Here is an 18,193-nt window from a genome sequence, read left to right on the forward strand (position 1 = left end):
GAGGCTATGGTTTTGGTAAAGCTAAACTGGGGTATTATCCCTGAGAAAACATCAGTGTAAATATCCATTTTAAGCTACTAGAGTAGATTGAAACATTGCATTTGAATTACTTGTAATAGCTAATTTGTTGATCTACACAAAAGGTTAGCTGCAATTTCAAAGCTAGTTCTATTAGATTTCATATAATGAGACACTTTATTACATTATAGGACAGCAGATCCCATTGTTTGTGTGTTGTTTCAAGTGCTTTACTTTGCTGTTGAGATCTTGCCATCACAGTCTTGGTGTCTGTAATCTGTTCTGTGGGTCAAAAATGGGCATCAAAGGGGTTTTTTTTGAGTTAGTTTTCACTGTTAAAAAGGCTTTGAGAGAGTTTCTGGTATTTTTGTACAGGAAGCTTGTAGGAGACAAAGCAATAATAGGCTGAAAAATAAAAGGCTCTTTCCCAAGTAGCATGATATCACTCTAACCTCAGGCTGTATCACAGTGAAAATTACTAGTTAGGGTCTTTTATTAAAATATTTTCTATCAATCTGCTTATTACATTATGCGAGAAAAGGTTAAAAGTGACATGTTTGCATTGTCTACCACAGAGGTGCCATTTTCTCTGACAGACATCTGTTACTCAATTATCATTATCTCACATTTTCTTAATTTTCTAGTCCAACTCTTAATAAGGTCTCCAGCACGGAAGGCTCTGTTCAGCAGCAGGCTGGGAAACATTGTCCTGCTCTTTCGCAGAGAAAACTTCCAGGACTTGGTCTCCATTAAAAGAAATGATCAAGTTTGTCCTCCAACAGTTCAAGATTTTCAAAAACATGCTGCTATTTTAATGCTCATGGCATTTTCTCCCTAAATATTTAGACTGTGTCATGGCAACAGCTGCTTTTAGTTCTAAATTTGTTTTGCAATCCTTCATTTAAGAAAAAATGGCAGTTTCAATTTATTCCCCTTAAATGTAGAATTCAGTATTTTAAAGTTTTATTACCTATAAACGGCTATACCAATGGTTTGTGATCTGCTTTGGATTCTCTATGCAAATGGAAATTACCATACTGATTGCTATTCATTATGAAGAGGCACCTAAAACTATAAGATAAAGGCAAATGTAAAGTATGTACAATATGTGTTGTAGGTTTTTTGGAAGGGGGATGGCAAGTAGAGGGTAAGTGGCAAAATTAGTATTCCCAGTACATATTTAAAAATCAAGGAGTAAGCTAAAAATAATTGTATCATAACAGGGGCAATCAATGGTCCATTTTTTTCCAGTGCATGAGTGCAAAGTGGATTGATTAACTGAATGTACAAATTCTTGATATTAACAGCTGAACATTTTATTGCCCAAGACAGGGTTAAGGAAAAGGACATTAAAGATCCTTAAATGTAACTATTAACAAATGTACCACAATTAATTATTACTACTGTCATTATTGCTAGTATATTTGAAGAGTGCTGGAAGTCAAATGTAGTGGATTCCACAATAGATACTTCTTGAGTGCATTTGGATGATTTCTTACCAAAATAAGAAGAGACTTAATTCTGATGCAGAAATTCTACATTCCTTTTTAGAGTAGTCTGGTCAGCAAGTAAATCAGTCAAACAGATTTAATGAAAGAAGTGCATGCAGGTCTTTTGCCTACATAAGCAATACATGGGACCTTAATGGGTATTTTATTAAAAAATAAATTGTTCTACTAAAATTCTGATTACCAACTGATTATTATAAATATTTATTCAACTTGCATATATTCATAAGGGAACAGGACAATGTACAGATATAAAAAGGTGCAATGACTCGATATTAAAAAGGTAACTGTTTTGACCTTTATAAAACTTAAATCTGGGAAAACCCTATTACTCTACTACCTAGTAGTACTGAGACTTTACAGTTAAGTAAAATATGCTGTTGGTTTTAGCTCTGAAGTGCCACTGTTTTATGCAGGATGGTTAAGACAAGGTATGTACTAATGGCCAATGGAGAACAAAAAGATTTATAATTGGATTGTGCTTATTAAAAACTACACCTTGCTACAGGAGGAATAGATATATAGGTATTTCATACCAGTTAGTTCTATACCATTCCTTCCCCTATTTGTTTCAAAGCGAGAGTACGAATCTATACGTGCCACTGTGTGTATTGATTTGCATAGAACCTGCTGGATTGCTTGATCCAGGAAAGCTCCTTTCACTCCCTTAGTGGAAGTAACCATATCATCAAAGTTACAGTTTGTCATATGTGCATCCTCCTCTGAATCAGGGCTGTCAGCATTGAATAGGACTAGGAATTGATACTAAACACTGTGTCTTCTTTGTAGAAAATTCACGATAAAATACTTATTATGCCTCTCTAGTCTCAATGTTTTTTCAATGTTTTAAACAATTTCTGTAACAGTTTTTTCCTGTTGGAAAGTATAATTGCAGGTTTTCTTCCTTTTCTGGTGCAATGCTTACAAACACATTCTTTAAGATCATTACATTATCTCAAGTACCTTTAAAAAAGCTTCCCTCTGATCAGCTCCATGTTCTGTGTATTGTAGGAGATACAGATAATAGAGTTATTCACATAAATTTGCATTAATGATACTGAATTTCCTTTAAAGACTAAATTTAATCTACATTTCAAAAAATGAAAAAGCGTGACCAATATTTTTCTGATAGGCACACTAGCTGAGCATCAGCTTTATGGCTGTTTGTCAAAGCAGACAGAAAATAAAAGCCTTTTCTTTAAGATATAGGGCAAAACTTGGAAATGGTAAATGCATCTGGGCAGCTGAGGTCCCAGTCTTGAAAGGCAGCTGGAGCACATCTACATCACTGTGTGCTTTCACATTCTAATTCATCTGCTTCTGACAACATCAAGTCTCTGACACCCACAGTGCAGACTCTGCTCATTGCTTTTGGGGGCTACTCCTCCCTTCCCCTACAGTTAGGAAGACTTGGTGCTTGGGGTGATGGGGCCTGTAGCATCTCAGAACCCACAGGTTACCAAGTAACATTAAGTCTATCTTTATGTCCCTGTAAAACGTCGATGGTTTTAACTGAGCTCTTACTTGAGATTGCACACTGGTTGTTTTCCTTCCTTCCACCTTGCTGCTGTTCATTCCAGCTTCCCTTTATGCTTGCCAAGCGTTTGTACAACAGGCAGGTGTTCTGTGAAATGCTGGATCCTGGACACATTAACGCTTCAATTGTAAGATGGATTCAGGAGGAGCAGGATTGTATCAGTGTGGAGCACTGATGACAAGCAGCGTGTCCAGATCCTCCATCCCTGGAGGCAGATAGATTTCAGGAGCTTGCCCTAGGCCACTAGAAATGGGACACTTCTGCCCTGAAGTGGAAACAGTTGCACAATAGAGGTGGTTATCCCTCACAGCTCTAAGTTCATGACTGGGTCAGCACTGGCCTGCCATTACTCCTGGGCTTGTGAGGATTCATGAGACAATCAATCATATGGCCTGTGTGTGGATAATGGGTATAATTAATGTGCCTGAAATAGCAGCTGGCTTTCTGATAATGGACTTCCCAAAGTGCACTGTGTCATTAATAGTATTCATAGCTGCAGGTTGCTTGCCAGAAAAAGTAAGTAAATATATTCATCAGAATTCAACACAGACTAGCATCACAATGAAATATGTAGGAAAGGCACCTGAGGAAAGTGTAAGCACCTCGGGAATTTGAGGGGCCAAATAGAGATTGTTTTGCATGGGCTGTTCTCTAGTACTGTGTCTTCCAGAGACACCAAGGTGAACCCTGAGAGGCTGCTGAACAAGGAGCAGAGGAGAGCTGAAAGCAAAACCGGCACCCTCTAACTGGCACCCCTGTGCCCTTACCCAGGCAGCATGATGAGAGCAGGCAGAACCAGCACCCCAGGAAAAACAGCTTTTTAAGTTGACCATACAGGTTACCTGCCAACCTTGACTTTTTAAGGAAAGATTGTTAGTTATTTGTCTGCTCTCTCTCTCTCTTTTCCCCCTGTCCCTCCATGAAATCTGCCTTGGATCATGAAAGACTGAGAGAGAAAAAGGTAACATGTGAACTGTTCTCAAATCTGAAGCAAAACCATTTCACTACAGGCAGTTTCCTTGACAATAACAATCTCATCAGTCACAATGAAATCAGAAATCATTGTCCATAATGCTTGCAGTAGAAATACTATGAATGGCAGTTAACAGGGCTGGATTTGTTTCCTCCAGGTTTTCTTCAGTCTTTTCCCTAAGCATTCCTAATGCCAGGATGCTTCATGGCCCATTCTTCTCTGCAGGCTAATCCTGAGCTTTTGACACCCAAACTACACTCCTTTTCTGCTGCAGGCTTTATCTCTTTCCCATACAACTCAGCTTGACTATGTTGAGAACCAAGCATTTAAATAAAAAATCCTTCCTATGCTGACCCCAGAAATTAAGCAGAATTGTGGAGCCTTCCTTCAGGCAGGTGGCAGAGCCCTGAGTGATGGCTATCATGGAGCTTGGTGCTCCTGAGTAGGACTGTAGTGAGGGTTGTGATCAGTTAATGCTCTATTTTATTTATAATTCAATATCAGCACAAAAAGGCAGATACAAGTCAGGGTATTAAATATTTGCATAATTTTCTTTTTTCATTACATTGGTAATTGTGTAGCCCTTTGCAGCTGATTTACACAACTCATTTTTGTGCAAACAAAACAGTTATAAGCACTAATAATTAGAGTATTTTATTTCAGCAGTGCACAACCCCCAAAATTTTCATCTTGGGTATCTATATCTCTTCAGAGCTTAAAGCCTGAGCACACAGGGAAATGGTGTCTCTTTGTCTTGGTGCAAGTTACAGAAAGAGGAAAAGACAAGTAGGTGGTCCCAAGAAGTCTGCTGTCTAGTGGGATTTGTGTGTGTTTGGCACAAGGATGCTGTCATGACCAAGAATCTACATCTGCTAACTCTGAGCTTGTTTGCTGTAGTTCAAGGATCTGAGGTAAATCCTTAAAAATGGTTTCTTTAAAGGGAAACAGAAAATCTTCCTGCCTCCTTAAAACATCAGATGTCTAAATCCCAAGTCACACAGGTACATAACATGGACAGCAGGTGGATTGCAGGTTCCTGAACACACAAACACAGTCCGTAAAACTCCCACCTTCCCCTTTTGCTTATTTGAAGGCTGTAGCCAGCTTCCCTGAACTAATTGTGCTCATGTTTTGTCTGATTCCTAAATCTTTTTGGAACTGATAGACCAAGTAACTTGGGTTTTAACTTCTTGATGGGCCCATTTCCACAGACAGGCTCAGACATCCTCCTCTTCTGCTGCAATCCCCCTCTTAGCCAATGTGAGAGATTCATAAACAGGGCAAGCCAAAGGGACCAGGTCTCCTGCACTGGCCTAAGGTGGATATTCCCCATTGAGGCTGACAGTGACTGCCTACAACTCTGTGGCAGCATGTCCAACTATTTTTTCTTAACATTTGTTTAGAAAAGTCCAAAACTATGTCAAAAAAAAAAATCAATTGTTGGTATACTCATTATGTCTCATCTGTGAACTTTTTGACCTGATGTTCAGCAATGTGACAATAGCTTTCAAGATAAGACACTTTTTTAATAAAAGAAACATATAGAATGATAAAATAGAAGAGCAGTGGGCAGAGAAGATGCTGTATGGAGCTCATCTCTGGTCTGCCTAGTGCTCAGTTCTGACAGGATTGGTATCAGTTTTTTAATGAAATCACATTTTAATGTGACTTGCGCACATTTATGTAACAGTAAGAATACAGTAACACAGTCTCAGGCTCCCATTGGTGACAGTCCACCTAGAAGAATCAGAACCTACCCTTCTCCCCAGATGGCACAGCCAAATACTACAGAGCCATCAACAACATCACTCAAGTATTTTTATCAGAATCATATGGAAGTTCTGATCCAGAAACCCATAGAAGTTGCAACATCTTAATATTATAGAAGTTATTTTAGATAATTTTTGACTTTTATTTGCAGAAGAGATTTTCCTTCATACCTTCTAAAGCTCCTTGTAGTCAAAAATGTATATGTAAACATGTCAGTTATTTAGTAAAAAAACAAAAAAATCCTAAAAGTTTAGAAGATCTAAAAGCTAAGGCATTTTTCCTAGCTTAGAGGTAATTTATAGTGCAAATCTCCATTTACTGAGAAACATTATAGTCCTCCAGTAACTGAACCCTCTGCCTGACCATCTTCATATTTCTTCCTTTTAGGAAATACATAAGAACAGGAAATTAAAAAAAAAAATCTCTTCTTTAGAATGCTCACAGAATAAAACCTTTCCTTGATGATACTTCTTTTGCTTTTGATTAATTCTAGGGTTATACATGCTTCAGATGACCTGCATGTTGCAGCATCAAGTAAGAATAAAGGGTGCTTTCTTGAAAAATCAAGATTTGATTAATTTAAAATTCTCTGGGGAGAAAACTGTAGACAGAAAAGAACTGTCAGGAAGTTTGTAGCTACCTGTGTGATATAGTCACCATAAAATGCGTAAATCAGGTAGCTGATTTCTTCCATTAGTAGCATTGGGATATGCAGAAGCAGTTGTTCAGTGTAAAACAGCTCATGTGAGTTAGAGAAAGCACTTAAATTAACTTGAGCCAGGCACCCATGCAAGCTTCTCCTGTGACAAAGAAATGTGGAATTATAGACTGTCATTGCCTTAAAGGATTTATTTGTAAAGTACTGCATAAGACAGAAAGAAGCATACATATTCCATTTAATGATGCAAATGTTGTCAACTATTTAATATGTAGCATATTTGCTCCTGAGAAGCCAGTGATATTTAGAAAAAGTAGGACTTATCCCTTGTTTTGAAACACATTTTTTCTGGAGCAAATCCAAACCAGCAGCTGGGATTTTATGATTCCTGCAGGATCCTGAAAAATCCCACATTCAGTCCTAAGGAATTCTTACTCACATTCAAAGTGATGACACTATAAAAAATAGCTAGAAAATGGCTTGTTGTGGACTGAAGAGTAGGGCAATCTACTTTATTCCTCTGACCTGCAATTTTGCAGAACTCCAGTGCTGGCAAAAAAAAAATCAACTGGAGGATCAGAACTACAATGTTAAGGCTCAATGTTTGTATTTTTATCATTTGTAATGGAAACATCAGGAGTAAAAGGCGGATATCAGAGGTAGTGTGTAAGATTTAGGACACGGATGACACGATCATCTGAAGTTTTATTTCATTCCATGGCACTTGAAAGTCCAGGTGTCTTTTAAGAAATGGCAGAGGTAAATGCCAAAGTAATTTTATTTTTAAAGTAGTTATATTTCTATACACTTTATTGCCTTTAAACCTGTTACTGGCTGTGTATTCTCTAGGAACTCTTGGGACAGTTTTCTGCACCTGCTCCTTGTATTGGTGCCTGCTGGGCTGAATAGCTGCAGAGTTTTTTTCTCTCTCAGTTTTCTCTGCCTGAACACCCCAAAGGCACTGTGTGGAAGTTTTACCCTGTGAGCAAAGAATCTAACTGGAAATCTTTCTTTTATAATGCTTAGAAATAATTCATATGCACACTCACATTTTTCTTTAGAAATACCAATAACACCCCCCCCAACATTATTTAAGTAAAAGGATTATGAAAGAAGGAGAATATTAGCATAAATATGTCTCTTCTAAAAGAAAAGAGCCAAGATTGGGTTTCAAATATGCAGGGAACACAAATTAAGTGTCCCCAATAAGGAAACAAAAATACCAACAGTGACACGATTCAAAGCTGACATAAATCCAGTCTGATACTTGTAACTTGGTAAAATGTTTTTGGTTTGTTAACTGCACATTGCTGGGTTTTGTTCTAGATCAAGTATCACCTGTAGTCTCACAGGTGCAAGAGTGTTGTCAGCAAAAAGAACTTGTCATTGCATACTCTTAATTCAACCGAAATCCAGGATATGCCTACTCTGTTTGGATCGCTGGTACTGCTCAGTGATCCTGCAGCATTACTGATGACAGGACTGCAGCCCAAGTGCAATCAAGGAAAAGCCAGGAGCTGCAGCTTTCATCAATGGGATTTGAAACAAGGGGTTTTCATGAGCACCAAGACACATTCTGCTTGACAAGCTGGCACAAAGTCAACACAGAAGAATGCTGTGTCAGGAAACTGTCATGAAATTTACAGCAGAAATTAAACCCTTCAAAATTTCCTCTGAGTAAAGGGTTCATGTGGAGTTGTTTGATTGCATAAAATTACATAATATCTATAAACGTGAGGATGTTACAGACAATATAAAAATTATCACAACATAATTGTTAGGCAGGATGAAACTCCTATAGGAGTGCACGCAGAAGTGCCTGAGAAAATTAAAAAGCTTCAGCTGTATTGCTATCATTATTTTCAAATGACATTCAAACCTGCCAATTTGAATTTCTTTTCTGTAAAAAATAAAAGGAATATTTAATCATCACAGCATTAGTTTCCGGTTAGGACATGGCTGTATCAGAAATAATTTTAGTGGTGAGATTTAAGGCCTTTTAGTCAAAAGGTCGTAAGGAACTGCCTGTAATACTGACAGAAATTTGACCTGCCACAACCGGTCCTGGACTCTTTATGGTGCAAATTCGGGTTTATTTGGTCGGGGGCTGTCCCTGCCCTTCGTGGGAGCTTGCCTCAGTTTTAACTCCTTATAGCCCAGCTTTCGCACACCTGGGTGCAGGGAAACTGACCAGTCAGGAATTGCGGAGGGAAAGGGACAAGCCCCTGTCATGCTGCGAGGCGAGGCACCGCCGGGATGGCTGCGCCGCTCGCCACGCGGGGGCCGAAGCTCAGACCCTCGCACGGGTGCGGAGTTTCACCGGCGCCGCAGCCCCTTGGCCCGGCCCGCACCTGGGGGCCGAGAGGCGCCGCGCCCCGCCCGCCCCACCTGGGCCCGCCGTACCGAGCGGGGCCGCCCCGCGCTCTCCATTGTGCGGCCGCCGGCTCGGGCCACCTGCCGGCGGCGCCAGGGCCGGGCCGGGGCCGGGCACCGCTCCGCGCCTCCTCTGCCTCCCACAATCCCCCCGCCCACCCTCTCCGGTCCCCGGCTGAACCGGGGCGAGCCCGCGCCTTCCTTCCCCGCCTGCCTCCCTCCTGTCCCCCGGCTGGCGGAGCTCCGCCGCCTCCCCTCCCCCGCCCTCTCTCTCCCTCCCACCGCGCGGCCGCCGCCCCTCCGCCGCTGCCCGCCGGAGCCGCCGACTTCCCCCTGAGCGCGGGTTGCCGCCGCCTCGCCCTGCCATGAGCCGCCCCCCGTCGCCGCCGCAGCAGCAGCGCTGAGCGGGGAGCGCGGAGCCATGCCGGGCTGGAAGAAGAACATCCCCATCTGCCTGCAAGCCGAGCCGGAGCGAGGTGAGCGTGGAGCCCCGCGGCGCCAGCCGCCCGCCGCGAGGGAAGGCGGGCGGGCGGGCCGGGGTCTGCGGCGCCGCCGGGTGCCCCCTCCGCAGCCCATGCCGGGCACGGCCGCAGCCGCCCCGCGGTGGGACGGGCGGCCGGCCCCGCGCCTTCCATCTTGCTCCGGCGCCGCGGCTGCAGCGGGGGCTGCGGGGGGCGGCACCGGGCCGGGGGACACACCGGGCCGGCCCCCGCCGCCTCCGCACCAACTTTACTTTTCTCCGCGGTGCTGCCGCCCGCGCTGGACCGGGCCGGGCTTCTACAGCCGGGCGGGCGTGAGCCGGAGGGATGGGAAGGTGGCTCCGAAGTGACTTCGCGAAACTTCTCCGTGTGTGGCTTTGCCCCGGGCCGCTGCCGGACCTATCCCGTCCCTCCCGGTGGGCGCCGGTGAACCGGCACGATCGCGTCTCGGCGGCGAGCAGTGGCCGCAGTAGCTGCCCCGAGTCCCGGCAGCGGTCCCGGGATGGCCTCGGGTCCCCGAACCCCGCCGTACGGGTCGGTGATGTCGGAACCGAGAGGGTTTCTGGTCGCTCTTAAGAATAAACTATCTGTTATAATAAAAATGTGTCTTTGCCCCTTCCTCAGAGAGGGCTTCTGTCATGGGTGGGTGTTCTGTCCCTTGCTCCTTCTTCAGCCTGCGGGTCAAAGACAAAAGAGGTTGGGACACCATTTAGTCTTAGGTATGCCCGTCGAATTATGTCTTTGATTTACAGGTCAGTTCCGTGGTAGCATGTGGAGTCCTGAGGCAGGACATTTGGGTTTGGTTGCTGCTGTGTTGGATAGCTGGCTCTCCTGCTAGGAACAGCAATTCTCCGAGTATTCAAAAGGAGGGAGAAGGTTCTGATTACTGTGTGGAAGAAGTATTGTTCCCTTGCGTTGGAGGTGGAGGTCTTTTGCAGAATTGCTGCCCTTCTGACTAGTAAATCCTGTCCCTAATGGGAAGTTCATCACAAACATATGATATCATGAAAATAGTTGCTGAAATAAGCGCAAGGTGTTTCAGCTGTGAAAAGCGAGCTTTTGAGGCTTTACTCTCAGTAAATACATCATTACTAAGATCTGTGGTCATGTTTCTTTATGTCACAAATTATGTGGAGCAGAGGAATCACAGAAATAGGATGGATGACAGTTGTCAAAATATATCAGATGCGTTTACAGATGAGGGAACTTTAGAAAGGGTCTAATCTGGCTGTGTCAGAAACTGGAAAGATTTTCTCATTTTATTCTGCGTAAAGGTTGTGTCATGAGCTGTAACATGCGGACTTGTCTTTATTCAGAGTAAACAATAAGTGGTGGTTTTGCTCTGATGGGTTTAATGTCAGAATACTGATTTGTTACCAGTTCTTGTTTATTCCTTTTTCTGTTTAACCTCTTTCATCTTTATTATGAGGGCGAATAGATTTATATGTTAATAGTCTTACCACTGAGACTTTTCTTTATTGTATTTCAATTGTGTAAAGAAAAAAAAATCTCTGCTCTGCCTAAAGTAAATTATTGCCTTCTGAAGTATGTTGCATTGTATAGTGCTTAAGTTTTAGCTAATAATTTAACAGGATTCCAGTCACTGGAACTTTTGTGATTTAGACTTGGAAAAATATTAAATGGTCAAAATATTTAATCAGTATTGAATTTAATAGTTCTTGAGTATGAAGAATAGATGAAATAAAGCTTTCAAGCTAGACAGAAAAACGGCTAGTGCAGTAATGAAATGAAGGTGCATCTTTAGCTAATGTAGGAGTTTAGTGTGGCATTGAGTAAAAGGCAATTACAAATGCAGTTAAATTCTGGTTCAGAGCCAGTTATGCTAACATCCCCCTCTTCTGTTTCTAGAAAATATTTCCATTCAGTTAGTCTGCAGAACGTTTTATGTACATTGTGCTATCAGAAGACTTTTGTGAATGTAAATACTGTTATTTTAGACTAACAGTGTAGCTGATAGCTTTCTATGATTTAGATATGGAGTAATACTGAATGTGAAATATTTAGTAATATAAAATGTATTTATGTTGCATATACAAGTATGCCTTTATATAGGATATAAAATATCCATCCCAAATGCTTGTGTATATGGGATAAGAATACTCATACAGAAGATAAGAATAGGAGACATTTAAGTGCTTGTGTATTGTCTTTGATTTTATGTTCCTGTAATCTGATTGTTTTAATCAGTGTTCTGTTCCTGTGAGAGAAGCTAGTCTTTATTCAACCCTATGAACACTGGTAGGACTGGCTAGTAGTAATTTTCCTGTATAACAACACAGACCTGCTAAGTTAATTTGGTGCTGAAGTTTTTTGGTGGTGATCACTTGTGAAACAAACTACAAAATGAAAAGAGATAAAACAACCCGTCCAAACCAGAAAAGTACCTACAACCACAAACCAAACAAGATCTCAAAAAAGAAGTGAGCAGGTAAGTAATGCCAGTTTATCCTTGTGCCTCCTGCTGACTTTCCCCTTCAGGGAAGCCTCTCCTGCTGGCTTTATTATATCCACAGTCCATACCCCCCTTCTCTATCATAATAATCAGGTGCTGCGCAGCTTTAATTTCAAGTCTGGTTGTAGCAGAAGATTTCAACTGGAAAAAGTCAGGTCTGGAGGTGCTGGGAAAACTGGGAAGGCAAAGATTTCCATGTGGTGAGCTATGAATGGTTTGTACCAGACTTTTTCCCCAGGCTTTTTCCCCTCAAATGTTACAGAGCTCTGTGTCTTCTGCATGCACCTCTAGGGAGCTGATCGGGCCCTTAGGTCCTCAGCAGTGGAAGGAAGGGAGGAAGTTGTGGGCACTAGGATGTTGAGGCTTGAGGGGTGGGTGGATTTGTTAGAGAGGATGTGGGGGCTGTATCCTCAAGGCACTGCAGCATAGAAGGTTCACTGGGTACCAACACTCTTTTCTCACTCCAAACCAATGCAGCATTGCTTTGGGGAGCACTTCAAGGCTGTTGTATTTCCCTTGATGCCCAGTTCATCTTGGGAGTCAGGAACTGGATGGCAGTGCTGCCACACTGCAGTGCATGCCACAGCATGTGCTGGTGCAAGGAATCAACTGAAAAACTATCCAAGGAGCTGTGTTGTTTTGATGTGAGGAGCTCTTGGGATATTGCAAATGGTGATAACCTTGTGCAGACTTACTGAGTTTGCTCCAAGTGGAGTTGAGTCTGTTGATATCCTTGTTTGTCCCTTCCTGGCTTCAGAGCCCCCTTCTATCTTGAATATCTACTGCAGAAAGTCCTTAGCGCAGCCTGTGATTGTTGTTCCTACAAGTCATGCGCTGAAATGGAGGTTATCCAAAAACTCGATAAAATCAGAATTTTGCTAATGGAAATTGGCCAGTCTTGCTGAAATGAAGTAGCAGAGACGTGGTCAATGCTGTTGGCTCACCTTGGCAACAACTGATACTCTGAGTAAAGGAGAACAACCTGGGATAATGTTTCAAGCATCAGAGCGTGTATTTGCATGTAGAGTTTAATGTTTGTGAGAGTGCTTTGTGGTGGAGAAGATTCTCTTCCGAGGGGTGGCAATCAGTGGTATTTCAACAAGTATTTTTAGATGTCTTGACTGTGGAAATTATGTGGGATACTTACATCAACTTAAAAAAAATCATATTGTGCTGGTTTTCAGTGACTAAAGCCATATTTAAGATATGGAGAGCTGCTTTTCTCTGTGTACTGCAGCACAGCTCCTGTTATTCTGCTGCCTGCTCTGTAATCGAGAGCTGTGCTGGCTGTGCTGCTTCTGGCTTTCACTGCCAAAATTATCACAAGAAGTCCCCTCCTTTAGAGGAAAGAAATTGTGCTCTGTGTTAAGTAAAAGATTTGTCATGTATAACTGATGCAGTATACCCTGTCATTTCAAAAACGACACGTGAAGATGTGCTAGTGTAAGACAGTGCCTTTAAAATTCAGGGCGCACTTCCCTCCTCCCCAGTCTTCTGCCTAAGACGTAAATCAGATCTTGTTGTAAGCCACCTAAAACACTTTCTGGGGTGACATCTTCATAAATACTTAAAGAAGAAAAATGTTACTGGAATTAATTTTGTTCAATATTCGTTCCAATCAAGTTAAATGAAGGTGTTTAATGGAATTCCTGCTTCAACTTCATAGCTGATCAAGTTTGCGGGGAGTACAGAAAATACTATTTCTACATCTTGTATGCTGTACACTGTGGGACTGCTTGAGATCCCTTAATGTACACCCATGTTAATTTTAGAAATTAAAGCATCTAAGTATGCCTTGGTCTTGATTTTAGTTTTTAAGTAGTATTCATTCCACATTTGTTTTTCCTCTGTTAAATAGACCAGTTATATCAAGGAAGAAGGAAATACTGAATTTTTATTTTCTGCTTTTTCTATCCATGTTCACACTTGACAGGGAAATCAGGTGAACTTCAAGGAAACATTTTAAAGGAAACAGTAGGAAACGTTTTAAACCCCAGGACTCAAGGATAAAAAAATGCACAGGTATTTTGTGAATCCTGCCTCAAATACAAAACTACCATGGTCTCATGGAAGATGTGCTGACAACAAGCATCTATCCCTGAGGTTACTGCTGCGTGAGCTTGTCTGCTCATCTTAAGCTGCAAGAGAATCAGTTTCTCAGATAAGGGAAAGATATGTTACTGAATTTAATCATGTTATTGTGGGTTAGCAATTTGCATCTGATCAAATGAGGCCACTTCACAGTGGATATGCTTCATGCTCTTGCCAGGTACCTGTTAAAAATCAGCTTATTTTCAACTGAAGGCTGAGGGTGACTGTTCTTTGTATTTCAGTCTTTCACCTAGTAAGGCAAGAGGAATCTTTTTCTTCTTGAGCTTACATGGGTTCTTGGAAACTGAAGAGAGCTGCAGACTTAGGATTAGAAACCTTGTAGAGGCTTTCTGTCTGTCTTTATCTCATGTGTGTCACAGCTCTGTTTTGTCATGTGTGTCACATGCCTCCTGAAAAGTTAAAGTATAACCTGGATGGTAGAAAACTTTTGTGAGGAGAGTATGTATTTACAGTGGCAGCTCTAAGAATCAGGACTGGGTGTTGGGGATGAATGTTTGGAGAGAGATGCATGGAAGATCCTCTTTTACCCCCGGAAAGGCATTGCCTAGACTTAGTGTTGCATGCAGATATCTAATTCGTGAACAGTTGGGACATTTGGTCAGTTGTGGTATGCAAAGTGCACTGTAGCTGCTTACATTTAAGGTGAAGAAGTGATAAGGACAGAAATGGAAGGAAATGTCAGTTTCAGCTGCTGACACAAGACGCGGCTTGACCAGCTTCATTCCCCTCCTCCAGAAGCATCTGAAACAACCAAATCTCAGATTGGAAAACACTAATACTAGGAGACAGATTAATAAGAAAATACCGTTTGCAAACTATACATATTTTGTTCTTGTTGGCACTCCTGTCTCTTTTCACCTCAGTCTTGATTGAACTGTGTCTTGGACATTGGTCTTTCTCCATTTGCTAAACTCAGTGTTGGTGAAGTCCATTTGCCAGGTGGGATAAGATGATGCTCTGGAGCTGGCTTTCAGCAGCATGCAAAGGGCACAGGCATGCTGTGTCAGTTTTTTCATTCTTTCTCTTAAAACCAGCTGAGATGGGGAAGATTCTAACACAAGGATGGAAAAGAGGTAACAATTGTTCCCCAGTGCCCTTTTAACATGAAAGGAACTGAGAGCGGGCAAAAATTGTATACATCTCTTGTGATCTGCATAGCCAAGTTAACAGCATTTTATGAACTGTGGTATTACAAGAATTTGTTAAATCTTGTGGGATCTTCATGAAGGTATGGTCTTCACTGGTAGCTGAGAGATGATCGTCCCCTGTGTCTGGGTCACAACCAAGGTTTTTTCCCCTCATGTAGAAAGAAAGTGTGAGATAAGTGCAAATAAATGATTTCTATTTTTTGCAGAGGCAGAAGCAGTTTTTGTTCATGTCTGTCAGAAATGCAGTTAGATGTGTCAGCAGTGAGTGATTGCAGCAAATACTCCAGCTTGCCTCAAAGAATAGCAACACGTAGAATTTGAAGCAGTAACAATATTTGCCACTGACAGGCACAAGTTTCTTTTTTGTGGGTGTCTGGGAGCTATAAAGGGTATAAATTCTAAATGACAAGTTTTTGATCAGAGTTTCTTGTACGCTGAAACATTAGAGACACACATAACTGGAAATACAGAAGCTAGAGTTTTAGATCCTTCAGCAATTTACATGTAGACAACTTCTCTTGAATCTTGGTGCATAATTATATCCCTACCATGGGTTGTTTTTCTGTTATTCAAGATTATCTGAGCTGCCACAGCTTGAGGTTCTCCCTAAAGAGCTGTGAAGACCATGTTGCCCTGCAGTAGTTGCAGGAAGTAAGGCTTGATGCTGCACCTTCTCCCCACTGCTTGTATCTGAGTCCTCTTTAGTCATTCTAATGCTTTTGAGAAAAGGTGCACCGAGTGAGCAGGTATCTGTAAGAGTCTGGTGATTGTGGCTGTGAAATTTGGATGTGTTTCAATGTTTTATCTAAGTGTTTTGAATTTATGCACACTGAAATGTCAAGAGTACCATCCATCTGTAGGGAAAAGCAAACTAATGGGATGTGTCAGTATCCTGTATGGATGGGGACAGGGTGATCACCTGCTCAGTGTTTCATTTGGGCAAGATGAGTGCGACCCTGCAAAATTCAGGGTAAAATAGTAACATTTATGTCAGATACAAGTAATCTTGATTACTGTATCACCCTACTGGTTTGTTTGTTGTGTTTGGTTGGTTTTTTCCCCTGTTCCTCTTTCTGCTGGCACTATGCGGGATGGCTGGGGAACACAAACTCACAAACTCTTCTGGCATGTCCTCTGGTATGAGGTGGCCAGCTTTTTTATGGTTCTGAATGATATTGATGGTCTTATGTCAGGGTTTTTTTAAAAGTTATTATCAGTGCGAGTTCTGATCCTACATCACAGATTAGAAGCAATGTTCTTTGCTTAATGTTGAAATACTTTAATGACAACATACAAGTAGAAAAGACAGGTAAGCAAGGGGTGACTGTTTTGGTACCAATATATATTCCACAAGGAATTTTGTTGTCTTTTCTCTTTGGAAATCACCACAGGAATTGAGAATGCCTGGCATGACTAACTCAATCTCCATCTTTTTTGTGCCCTAATTTCTTGTTATTAGTAAAAATCACCACTGGGAAGATTCTGCTACTGTGAAGGAAAACTGCAGAGAATATTTTAAGAGTTTCACCATCTTCTTTACGTACTGGAATCCCACAGATATTTAGGGAATTCCACAGTTTCCTCCTGCAAGTTTAAATCTTCTCTCAAAATAAGAGAAATTATTCCCTGAAATATAAAGATAGAGATGCAATGATGACAGTTAAAAGTAACCGTCAGTGAAACTTACCAGGTTTTGGGGTTTTTTTACCAGCGGGGTGAGACAGAAGTTTTAACACCACTGCTTTGTGGGCTAGTAATTTCATGTTGTGTAACTGAATACAAACATTTCCTTATTAAGAGATAGTGTTTTGAATGTTGTAAAGTATTGCCAGAATGTGTCTTCTCAGTAGCTGTTTTTCCTAGGAAGATAGGAAAACTTAAAATAACTATTTTTGTTTACTAAGCCACTCTATTTAGTTAGCACTTTCTTCCTGAAGCAGTTTCCCAGTAGGTGAATGTACAGTGGGGCATGGTCTCTGTCCCACACTGCAGTGTGTGAAATAAAACCGAGGCATTTGCATTTAATCAACAAAATGAAGAAGAACATATCAGTGACTGGTGCGTAAGTGAGCCAGACCTTGTTTTGTTTCTGTGGATATCAGCTGGCGACACAGAAGTAATGCCAGCTTTTCTACAATTGCCTGACATGGAGACAGGTGTTCTGCAGTCCAGCACTTGTTTGTCAGTTTAGCAGCTTGGGACAGTATTCATAAGTGGGACAGTATTCATAAGAATAATTTTTGTAGGCAAAAAAAATAAGAACAATAGCTGCCACTTTAGGGGCAGCTATAATAACAGATGATATGACACCAAATTGAGCAGTTAAAAATATCTTTGTGATAAATGTGTTCTGCATAGGCAAGAAGAAACAAGGTTATAGGAAATTGTTATTGGGATAGAAATAACAGACTTGTGGAGTATCTGAATTATATTTTTTTTTATTTTTATTTGGATTATTGTCTCTGTGGACCAGATACTAAATCCTTTGTATCTCTGTTGCAAAGAACAGCTTCCTCTGCTTCTGTATTTTACCTTGATTACTAGTTCCCCTTTCTTAAAGGTGAGGAACAACCCGGTGCTGACAGGTGCTGCCTCTCACCTAAGAAGTTTTATTGGCATCTGAGCAAAGCCAGGATGGTTCCAAGAAGTGAGTTGTATCAAGCTCCCTGCTATGCTTTCTTGAAATCTCTTTAAAGCATTGGTAACTGGCGGGATTTTGTTGTCACTTGTACCCATGCTTCTCAAAACAGGGTTGAGACCTGAGTTTGAGAGGAGGCACTTGTGGAATAAGAATAAACTCATTGTTTTAATACTCTGACAAAAGTTTAATCTCAGTGGCATTTTCAGTGAAGCATTTAGTTGTTTTTGTGTTAGGAATGGATTTACAAAACACCTGGGCAGGAAGTCACAGAGCAAATACTCTGGGGAGTAAAATTCACTGCCTGGTAAATGGATGCAGTTCTGCTGGATTCTGAAGGCTAATTCACTTGTGACAGCAAATTTACTGAGCCCTTGTACCTGTTAGTGGAAGCTGTTTCTTAGTCCAGGTTCTCTTCTGAAAAGTCAGAGAAGACTGTTGCCAAAAATAAATTGCCTCCTTCATGTATGTTTGCCAGTTTTATTCTTCTGTATTTTTACATTTTC

At 41.5% G+C, this 18,193-nt stretch overlaps 1 protein-coding gene across 1 annotated transcript in view; it reads left to right on the forward strand.

Moving 5' to 3' along the window:
- Window positions 1-9,155: 9,155 nt before the first annotated feature.
- GRIP1 (glutamate receptor interacting protein 1) overlaps window positions 9,156-18,193 on the forward strand; it is a 310,641-nt gene continuing 301,603 nt past the window's right edge. Inside the window, exon 1 of the mRNA XM_066550113.1 lies at window positions 9,156-9,313. Coding sequence (XP_066406210.1) covers window positions 9,259-9,313 — 55 coding nt within the window. The 5' untranslated portion in view covers window positions 9,156-9,258. The remainder of the gene's footprint in view (window positions 9,314-18,193) is intronic.

This window comes from Molothrus aeneus, chromosome 5, assembly GCF_037042795.1.
Source record: "Molothrus aeneus isolate 106 chromosome 5, BPBGC_Maene_1.0, whole genome shotgun sequence".
NCBI classification, from domain to species: Eukaryota; Metazoa; Chordata; class Aves; order Passeriformes; family Icteridae; genus Molothrus; species Molothrus aeneus.